The 11,403-nt window shown below is 43.5% G+C and overlaps 1 protein-coding gene across 1 annotated transcript; it reads left to right on the plus strand.

Moving 5' to 3' along the window:
- Positions 1-235: 235 nt before the first annotated feature.
- LOC146992294 (uncharacterized) lies at positions 236-11,403 on the plus strand. Its single transcript, XM_085785389.1, has 15 exons — positions 236-344; positions 503-618; positions 3,105-3,494; positions 4,340-4,393; positions 6,595-6,666; positions 7,177-7,337; positions 7,671-7,721; positions 7,876-7,914; positions 8,516-8,710; positions 8,834-8,971; positions 9,142-9,238; positions 9,378-9,493; positions 9,773-9,946; positions 10,806-10,895; positions 11,088-11,403. Exons 1-15 carry the CDS (start codon positions 238-240, stop codon positions 11,202-11,204), a joined length of 1,917 nt encoding a protein of 638 aa, XP_085641515.1. The 5' UTR covers positions 236-237; the 3' UTR covers positions 11,205-11,403.

The following is an 11,403-nucleotide window of genomic DNA, read 5'->3' on the forward strand; positions in this document are numbered from 1 at the left end:
AAGCTTTCCTGTCCAGTGATGGTGTGTTGACAGGTGAAGTTCTGGTATTGCCAGACCTCACCCCATAAATCTGAAAGGAGGATGTTTATTGTACTGACCCCATCCTGGCAGCACACCATCCTGGAGGGTTTTTTCTTCTTCTTTTTTTTCTCTGTCTTTTTCTTTCTCATAATTTTCTTCACTAACCAGGAGTTTACTAAAATATCGTTAACCCATATCATTTTTTGTCTTTCAGTCATGTCCCGTAGAAGTTCCCGCCTGGTGTCCGGTGGCTACTACAACTCAGACGAAGAGTCTGACTCCAGCACTGTGACAAACATTTCCTACCGTGAAAACCCCGTTAAGTACGTAACTGTGTGTGTGTGTGTGTATTAAGCCTGAACTCTGGTCAGCAAGTCTGATGTGCAAACTATGTATTAAGCAATCTTCACCTCTCCTCTAATAATCCTTTCTCCTCCTGCGTGCTTGTGTTTGTGTTTGTGTTGCGGTTCATTTTCTGCAGGGTTTTCAAGAAGAAGTCGGGTAGGAAGGCCGGCTCCCGCACCTCCAGCAGAGCAAACAGCAATGCGAGTTCACCCAGCGTGGAGGACACACCCGTCACTGAAGGCCAGTCTGATGGTAAGATTTAAAAATAAAACACACACACACATAACATCCTAACATCTGCTGTAGAGTGAAGAATGACATGATTTCCTGTCAACACAAAAGCAATAAGAATAGCATGAAGGAAACACGGGTAGGGGGCAAAGGGTTGCATGCTGGGACATCTCCGAACAGAGCACAGAGGTCCATGTCTGTTTCTGAGTGTTGGGCTGTTGGTAAAATGACCGATGCAAAGACATTTAAATGAGCTGTAAAAGACCGACTGTGATCTTTTTAAGTACGTTCTAATATTGTCTGTGCTTTGGTACCGCCCTGTGTCACTGGTTGGAGAGAGTATGTTTTCTGGTTGTGACCAGTTCAACAAAATATTTTACACTTGATTCATCAAGAGGCTTGAAAACATTGAAAAAGTTTTCCTATGACTCACAGGAAAAAGGCAGAGTTTGGAGAAAAGCCCCAAAAATGCATCAGACTGATCTAACGACACCGTGGTGCGTTAAGGACTCCACACTTTAAACATAAATGTCTAACAGGGATGCACTGATTGTGAAATTCTGGGCCGATACTGATACCTATGTTTAAAATAACAATTTGGCGGATGGCTGAAATTGGTACAGATGTTTTTTCTCTGCTGTTTATTCCTCTTAAGGCAACCAAGAAATCTTCATTTCTCACAAAAAAACATCATTTTTGCTCACTTAACTTTAGCAAATTGGACGTGCACACCAAAAAAAGAGAAAAAAAACGGCCACTCCTCTGAGCCAGTACATTATGCCACTGAACAGATAAACATTGGCCACTGCCAAAATTTACCAATGGCCGTTGGCGGTCAATGAGGTGAATATCGGCCGATGATGTTCATGTGCATGAGTGCATCCCTAATGTCTCATAATAAAAAGATTATTAAATCCAAGTAATCAAACAGTTTACTGCAGCTGTTCCAGAGGTTGAAAAGGTTTAATAGTATCCACCACTTTCCGGAGAATGACGCTGGGTGTCGCCATGACACTCCATTCCACCGTTACTGTATTGTTGATAGCATAGACTGGTTGATAGACATTGGCCGTGATGACTTTATTTATAATCATCACGTCATTTTAATGAGAACAATACGGACAAGGTTTTAGCTTTATGTCACATTTTCACGTCACTATATCACCGTTGCGTGTTTATGAAGTCTATAAAACGAATTGTTGAACAAACATTTTAGATTATCTGGGCTAACCGTTAGCTGTTAGCCGTTAGCAGTGTCAATAAACAATAACTCAATAAACGTACCATGAAAAAAATATTTTTTCCAGTGGATATCCTAGTTCCAACATGAGTGAGCTAACTGGAGTAGTTTCATGTCGTGTCCGACAACGGGAGGGTTTTGACAGCTGACGTCCTGATGTTAGTTTCCTGCTGCTGTTAGCTATCAGCAGCAGCAAAACAACTACGATAACGTCCACACAGAAATAGTAATGTTTATTCAATAATTCGTTTAATAGACTTAACAAACATCAGATTTAGTCAAAACGGTTTTGGCAGCCCGGAGCCCCCACATTTGGTACCTACACCGGTGGCTAACGCTACCAGTTAGCCGCTCACTAGAATGCTACTAAAACCGACTTCCGTTGTGGTGTGACGCTGCTAATTGGACCTGCTAGACGTGACTTAAAGGGATAGTTCACCCTAGAATGATATTTCGCTCATTATCTACTCACCCTCATGTTGACTAAGGGCTGGAAGAAGTTTCAGATTCCTCCGTGGCTTCTCTGAGTTACAGGGGGTCTCGGCATAGCAGTGCATGTCCATATAACGGTTGCAAAGGGACACCGGAGCTCTTCGTAAAAAAACACACACAAAAAAACATCCAAATACCTCCATGATGCTCGTATGTAATGTCCGTCTTGTGCTGAAGCCCCAAATTGCGTAATTGTCCCGAAAAAAATTAAATAAGTCTATATTTTAAGCTTGTTTGTAGCGGAAGCTTCTCGAAGCTCCTCTTCCTGGTCCGTCCAAATCTCGCGTGATTCGCAGTAACCGCACTGACGCATGCTGACGCCGGCGCAAATCACGCGAGATTTGGACGGACCAGGAAGAGGAGCTTCGAGAAGCTTCCGCTACAAACAAGCTTAAAATATAGACTTATTTAATTTTTTTCGGGACAATTACGCAATTTGGGGCTTCAGCACAAGACGGACATTACATACGAGCATCATGGAGGTATTTGGATGTTTTTTTGTGTGTGTTTTTTTACGAAGAGCTCCGGTGTCCCTTTGCAACCGTTATATGGACATGCACTGCTATGCCGAGACCCCCTGTAACTCAGAGAAGCCACGGAGGACTCTGAAACTTCTTCCAGCCCTTAGTCAACATGAGGGTGAGTAGATAATGAGCGAAATATCATTCTAGGGTGAACTATCCCTTTAACCATAAGCCACTGACAGTGGTTTTGTAAGTTTTGGTGTAAAAGAAAATGTATTTGTGTTTATCTCTGCGTCTTTTCTGCCCCTCAGACCTGAGTCCTCCCTCGAGCCCCCAGTCTCAGCCCACCATGAGGACCGTACCGTACATCACCTCCACAGCCACCCCTCGGCCGCCCCTGACTCCGTCGTCGAGCCGTAGTGCGACGCCCACGTGCTGCCGGTCGGCGCCTGTGGAAAAGACCTCGTACAGCGGATACACTGGACCGTACGGCTCCAGCCGGCTGGGACTACACCTGAGGCCCAACCACAAGGAGCTGAGTCTGAGCGGGGTGGACAGCTCGGGGTACTCGTCCTCCGAGGGGACGGGCAGGAGGCCCATGGTCGCCGCCAGCGGCAACAGCAGCAGGATGAGCGGCAGCAACGCAGCGCCCAGTCCTGGATACGGACGCAGGATCAGCACTGCCTTCTTCAATATGAAGGGTGAGCACGGCTGTGGTGTGTTTGTGTGTTTTAAAGTGAAGCTACATTTGTTTTCTGAGTTAATCACATCACATGTCTTAAAGGGATAGTTCAACATTTTGGCAAATTGGCCAATTGCCATAATCGTTATAGTCATAGCAGTAGGTTCGTTCCAACAACTCCAAAACGCTCAGGTGGACAAGTTGTGACCTGCACATTCACCACGCTATGAGATAACAGAACGTTTCCAGACAGAGTTGTTTTGGAGGTAAATGCAGAGACTGCTTGCCGAAAAACTGCCCTTGACAGGAACGCGCATCAGCGGTTTTGCATGAATTTACCTCTAAAACAACTCTGTCTGGTAACGTTCCGTTATTGTCTCATAGTGTGGTGAATGTGCAGGTCACAACTTGTCCACCAGAGCGTTTTGGAGTTGTTGGATTGTGTATTTGATGAGTTTGATGAGGGAAACCAAGAAATCCCATTAGCCTCCGCAGTGTAGCTCTGAGCAGCTCACAGCTCTGCTCCGCCGTTCTAAAAATAGCTTGCACCGACGATTAAAGGTAACAAACTTACTGCTATGACTAAAGGGAACGGCAATGGGCCAATTTGCCAAAATGTTGAACTATCCCTTTAACCATCCTGCCAATTTTGAATGCTAGAAAATTTTGTTTAGTAGGTGAAATTAGGTTTCAGTACTGTATATTTACACATTTTTTCACCTGTTGTCAGCAACCATACTCTGTAGCTTATTTTATATGTTTCCAATCAAATCTTGGATTTCGCTTAACACGATCTTTAATGTATCTGTGTGTGCATCATGATTTATTAATATATTGACATTTTTCCTGAATATGTTTTTACAGACTCCGCCTCGTCGATGGCCGTGGCAGCGGAATCAAAAGTGATGACAGCTTTAGGTACGTCCCCGGTGTCTGAGTTGAAGTTTGTCCACATTACACCGGTGCTCACGCCTGTTCTCCTGGCGCTTGTTTTTTTTTGTGATCAAATGTTTTTTATTTATTTTATATTTTCTTTTTCATTTGCAGTAGTGACATCAACAGTTATGTCAAATAAGCATTACAACACATACTTACATATACCCCCCACCCACCCTTCGGACCTTAACCATTTAATGGACAGAAATCATAACGGAAAGAAGACAATAAGAATAACAGTAGTGATTAGAGATAAACAAATAACTAAATAAACAATCGTAAATAAACAAAAATTCAGGCAGGATTAATAAGAATAAGAACTGGACAGGGAAAGCTGCAATACATGGTGTTCGTTTTAAGTACTTCTTGCAAGTCTGGATTTGATTTGATCTGCTGCCATGTGCCAAGATGAGATATTTTGTTGCTTTGCATTATTGACTCGGGCTGTAGATATTTCCAAATAAATAATATCAAGAAAAGTCAAATACCAATGAGAGATGTTAAGCGTGTGCGGTGGTTTCCATCTCATTGCAATGATCTTTTTTGCTGCTGTTAAGCCAGCAAGTAATATTCTTTTTTGACACTGTGATAAATTAATTGTGGATAAGTTATTTAATAAAAGTGTTTGAGGGTTTGCTGTTATATTTTGAGCTGTCAAAGAAGACAATGCAGCTGCAACCTGCCGCCAAAATTCGATGACAGGTTTGCATTCCCAGACCATATGTATGAAAGTTCCTGGCTTATTCTGTGAGCATAAAGTACATAAAGAGCTGTCCAGGATCTTCATACGGTGGAGCTTGCAGGGTGTAAGATAAGTTCTATGTACAAATTGATAATGAATAGCTTGGTGATCTGGATTCCTGGAAGATGAGAGAACGTTAGTCCCTACATCATTCCAGTCAAAGTTTGGATCCCAATCTGATATGTCCCTACCCCATACTGCATCTAAACTTAGAGGCTTATATGATTTCTTTAAAATATATTGATATATAGCAGAGACTACACCCCTTGTTTTTAATTTATCTATTAGCTCAGTCAAGGGATGTTCAAATAACTTGGCATCACTTGGTAATCCTTGTGCCTTAAGTGTAGCTCTAATCTGTAAGTAAAAAAAGAAAGATGTGTTCTGTAAATTAAAACTAGATTTAATATGTTGAAATGTGCACAGGCCATTTCCATCATAGATATCACTAAGGAGATGAATCCCCCGATCTCCCCATTGTGGGAATTGGATGGGTTTACCCCCAATCCGTAGATTAAAATTATTAAAAATTGGGGTGTTTGAATGCCATTGTGTTGTAATGTTACATAGCTTTTCCACACAACGCCAGGTTGAGATCAAGTGAAATATAATCGGGCCGAATTTTGACTTGCACATTTTGGTTGGTAAGTTAGATAAAAGGACATCTCTGAGAGACCAAGGATGCACTATATTTTCTTCTAATGGGCGCCACGAGCTAGTAGCTGTGGGATTAAACCAAACAGTAAGTGAACGAAGGGTAAAAGCCCAAGAGTAAAATTTAAAGTTGGGCAAAGATAACCCTCCGTCCCGTCTATTTCGCTGGATGGTTGGAGTTTTCAGACGAGGCCTCTTGCCCCTCCAGATAAATCTATTGACATCTTTGTGTAATTTTTCCCAGCTTCCTGCTGGGGGAGCAAGCGGTATCATAGAACTTACAAAATTAATTCTCGGTAGCACATTCATCTTGATAATAGCTATACGAGCCTGCAATGAATTTGGTAGAGTCTTCCATCTGTCCAAATCATACGTGATTTTCTTAAAGACACCCATGAAGTTGTTCTTTACAATAGATTCGAGAGAAGCATATATTTCTATCCCAAGGTATGTAAAGTGCTGGACTACCGGTAATGGGAAAGGTATATTGGTCAGTACACCAGCATTATTTGGTGATAGTGGTAGCAGCGCTGATTTCTGCCAATTGATCTGAAAACCAGATATACTACCAAAATAATCAAATATAGAAATCAATGGAGGGATGGAATTAGTTATATCCTCCAAAAACAATAATATATATATCTCCTGGCGCTTGTTAAGTGGATTTACACAGGATTTACACAGTTCACATACATTCAGCTCTCACATGCCAGGAGGTTTGTTGTGTTTTCACAACCACCGGCTTAACACAATCCCCTCACAACGACTTCTCCTCTCGTCCCCACAGCCAACGCTTCGCTCAGCAGACACATGAAGAAGGCCTGTGTTGTGTTGCTCCTCCTCCTCCTCCTTCTTCTGTGTAAGTTGAATAGATTTAATGCCTTTTCACATTAAGGAGTGTTTCATTATGCTGTGCTTTCATTTTTACAGTCTTGTTTTCTGTGTTTCTTCATCAGAAAGAGACAATTTAAAGGAGATAACTTGATGTAGCATTCACAAACCTGCAAGATTTCTTGAGTTTTAAAGATTTCTCTCTAGTTTTGTTTTTTTATAAGTGTAGATTTTATATTTCTAAAGACTAGCGTGAGTGACAGTGCCACCGCACCCACCCAGACACCTTAGCTCAGGAGTATCTGGGGTTTCCCCCAGGAAGGTGGTTATTATAGACGTAAGTGTCTGACTCATGCAGCAGCAGCAGCACTTCTTGGCCGCCTCGGCTCGTGTGCTGAGTTTTTCTGCACGCAGCTCCGCCTCACTGTGACTGAGGGACTCACAGAAAATGTCATTACAGGTTTCACATGACAGGGCCTTTTAATCTGAAGGAGGTACAGTAGATGTCAGCTTTGTGTTCCTCCTGTTTTCTCTCCAGGTGTTTGGTTGCTCCTCCCCCTGTTGACCTCGTTCTTCTCCCGCACGAGCTTCACAAAGAACCAGACACAGACCAAACCCAAGATTCAACCCGTCGTCCCCGTCCCCGCTCCTCCTCCTCCTGCTCCTCAACCCAGCATCGTGCATCACACACCTGTGGTGGTAGGGCTCCGCCGCACGTCCTCCTGCTTGTGTTTGTTTGTGTGTGTGGGAGTGTGTGTTCGTACATGTTTGTCTGTGTGTATGTGTCTTGTCTCACTCATTTCAGATCCTCAGATGTTTGTCTGCATTTGCTCTCAGACTGCACATTTGGGACTTTGATTTTCTGTAGTTTCAAACGAAGGACAACAACAGAGCACAAAATGAAACATAACAACTTTAATGTTGAATACACAAAGTTCGCCCTGGGAAACACCTTGTTATTTTGAGGTTGTTTTCATGAAAAGTCTTTCTTCAGTGACCTCAGCAGTAACAAGAGCCCTTTTGTCCCGCCAGGATCCAGCTGTTGTGTCAGCTGCTGTGGAGGCCAACATGCAGCGTGTTTTGGTAAGAAACAGATCATCATCTGTTTTAAAATGTGATAATGTGGCCTGATTTCTACTCATGCACCACATCTAAGGCAGATTATTATAACACAATGGTAGAAGAAGTTGAGCTGTTATTGCAAGTGTAACTCAAATGTGTGTGTGTTTGCCTGCAGGTGGAGCTGCAGCGGCAGCGGGACCAGCTGTTTGAGCAGGTGAGGCGATCTCTCTCTCTGTTTCCTCACTCTTTCACTCAGATTCAACAAACTTGCTCCATGTGTGTTGAGGATGAAAACTGAGCTGTGCTGCAGTGACATCTAGTGGTGGTGACGGAGAAGTGCAGAGATTTTTATCAATGTCTATATTTTTAACCTTTATTTAACCAGATAATAGACCCATTGAGATCAAGACCTCTTTCACAAGGGTGACCTGGCCAAGAAAGGCAGCAGCACACGTCTGCGTGAATAAAGACAGATAACAATGACTTGAATGAATTTTAGTCGCATAGTTTGTTAGATATTTTAGTTATATTTTGTTGAGCGTAACTTTTATAATTTGACAAATGCTCTTAAATTACAATCACTGACATTTACATGACTGCCTGTACTCAACAATTCCCACATTTTAAACACAATTTCCTCAGTTAAATTGATCTGATTTTGTAAAATTTTGAATTTAAGAAAAACAGTCCTTGGCTCAGAAAAAATCTGTCCATGTAAATTAATAATAAGGAAGTGAAATTGGTTGAATTAACCTTTTGTTTGTGACCCTGAGTCGGTCCTGACACCACCACATCTCTGTCTCTCTGTCTCTCAGGTGCAGGAGCAGATGAAGCAGGACGTGCAGCGAGTGAAGTCGAGGCTGGAGACCGTGAACTCAGAGAGTCGTCTGCGCTTGGAGCAGGAGGTGGCCGGTCTGGGCCGACAGATGGAGGACTATCAGACGGACAGCCGCTCCTCTGCCGCCGCACTCATCCTCAGGATCCAGGCTCTGGAGGCCCAGAACGCCCAGGTACTGGTTTTGTACTGGTTCTGGTGGTTTTGGTGGTTTTGGTCTTCTTTGTCCTTTGTCCTCTAAGCTTGTCGGCTCTGTGTGGTGACGATGACAATGATGTGACCGCCTCTTGTCCTGTAGCTGGTCCAGGAGCTGTCGTCCATCCAGATGTTGCCTCCTCCAGCCCCGAGTCCTGATCCCAGCCCGGCGCCCGTCCAGAACCAGCTGACCCCGGAGCTGGAACTGGCCATGGAGAAGTGGCTCAGCGACCGCATCAAGGTCGGTGCAGAGATACGTTAACACAACTTATATGAACATAAGGGTGTTTTGGATCAAACTTATGAATAATATGTTTTTATCTGATCCAGGTTCAGTTAAATGCATTGGTGTATATATTGTATTTATATTTCTGTCAGTATAAATCTGTACTTACTGTATGTGTGTTTCAGGAGCACGATGCGTTCAGGCTCAGTGACGGAGGCAGCGTCACAGACTTCGGGCGTCCGATGGCTGATAAGATGGCCGACTTCGCCCTTGAGACTCAGGGTGAGAAACATCGTCACGTCGCTGTCACTAGGATTTAGTTTGAAACGCTGTACTACGGGTTAACGTTAGTACAGTAGCAGCACTGTTCATTTGTCCGCTGGTTAAACTCCAAAGTGATTATTTCCGATCACCTTCACAGGCGCCAGTGTGATCAGCACCAGGTGTTCGGAGACGTACCGTATTCGTTCAGCGTGTGTGACCCTGTTCGGCTTCCCCCTGTGGTATCCGTCTGAAAGCCCACGCACCGTCATCCAGGTATCACCATCATCATCATCATCATCATCATCACCTCCTCCCTCTCTGTTTTCTATGTAGAAAACAGTAGAATAGAAAAAACTTTATTGTCCAGCCAAGACAGGAAATTTCCTTTGGTCTCATCCAAATACATAGAGACAAAAGACTTGTAAACTGGGTTTAAACAAAACAAATGTATCAACAAGTACATCAAACAAACACAGAGGTCCTCATCAACTCAATAGGTGAAGATTACCTGTTTTGTTTTCCTAACTGTGTCTCCTCCCTCCCTCTCTCCAGGGTTACCCAGTGTTGCTCCCCGGGAAGTGTTGGGCGTTCCACGGCGTCCAGGGAACCCTCGTCATCTCTCTGTCCCATCCCATCACCATAACCCACGTGACGCTGGACCACCTGCCGCGCTACAACTCGCCCACCGGCCGCATCGACTCCGCGCTAAAAGAGTTTGAAGTTTATGTGAGTCCTCCCGTTACAAAAACACTGAATGACAAATTCAGAAACAATGAATAACGGAACGTTACGAGACAGAGTTGTTTTCGAGGTAAATACTTTCCAAAAAATTGCTCCCAACGGGAACGTGCATCAGCGGTTTTGCATGAATTTGCCTCGAAAACAACTCTGTCTCGTAACGTTCTGTTATTATCTCATAGCGTGGTGAATGTGCAGGTGACAACTTGTCCACCAGAGCGTTTTGGAGTTGTTAGATTGTGTATTTGATGAGTTTGATGAGGGACACTAAGAAATCCTATTAGCCTCCATAGCGTAGCTCTGAGCAGCTCCACCATTCCAAAAATAGCTGGCACTGACAATTAAAGGAAACAAACCTACTCCAAAAATGATAGGGATTATGGCAATGGGCCAATTTGCCAAAATGTTGAACTATCCCTTTAAGTATCCAAAACAGCCTCAACTCTTAATTTACAGATTCATTAAGAAGTCGTAAATACACTGACATCAGTTTCAGCTGCTTTTAAAATTCCAACCACAACTCCCAGATATTTAATCTGCCATTAAACATTTTGTAAAATACTGACTGTGGCCTTTAGCCAGTTGGCAAGTATAGATGCATTTTATATATACGTTGTTATTAATGCAAAATTGTAATTTGCAAGGTTTTTAGAGACTTTTCATTGCATGAATTTGACTCCAGGCTCCGGTGCTTTTTCTTTCAGTCAGAATCACTGTGTTAATAAATGTAACTGTGTCAGAGGACGGAGCTGCAGAGGTTTTATCAGTCTGTGATTAAAGCTTAGAGACTCCAGTAGTTTCCACTCTGACACTGTGATTTCTCTCTCTCTCTCTTTCTCTTTCCCAGGGAATGAAGAACGACACGGAGGAGGGGACGCTGCTGGGGACGTTCACCTACGACGAGCAGGGCGAGCCGACGCAGACGTTTAAGCTCCCAGTAAGTTCAAATGAAGAAAATCTGAACGTGATATTTACAGAATAACACCGACTTCCTGTTCTATATAAAAGGTCTGAGGTCAGCGTGAACTGTTGTTGTTCCTGTCACATCTTCAGCAGACTCTCATTTCATTTTCATCTGTGAACTCTCTCACTAATTTTATCTCTCTCTCTTTGTTTTTCCGTCCTGCAGAGCCCGAGTGACGAAGTTTACAGAGTGGTGGAGCTCCGTGTCCTCAGTAACTGGGGTCACGTCGAATACACGTGTCTCTACCGCTTCCGTGTGCACGGGAAGATGGCCGACACATGAGCCGCGCCGAGCGAGGAAGTACGCGTGTGACGTTAGTTGTTGTCGACTCCTGTGTCGGCTGGTTTTGCCGTGTTTTTGGACAGTCGGAGGTGTTTTCATGCACACGTCGAGGTGCAGACTTGAATCTACAGAATGAAGTGTTTGTAAAAAAACAAAACAACCAAAATATCTACCCAGTAAAATCTTTTGGAGGCGTGGA

The sequence above is a fragment of the Trachurus japonicus genome, chromosome 1 (assembly GCF_045865225.1).
Source record: "Trachurus japonicus isolate A0001 chromosome 1, Traja_1.0".
NCBI classification, from domain to species: domain Eukaryota; kingdom Metazoa; phylum Chordata; class Actinopteri; order Carangiformes; family Carangidae; genus Trachurus; species Trachurus japonicus.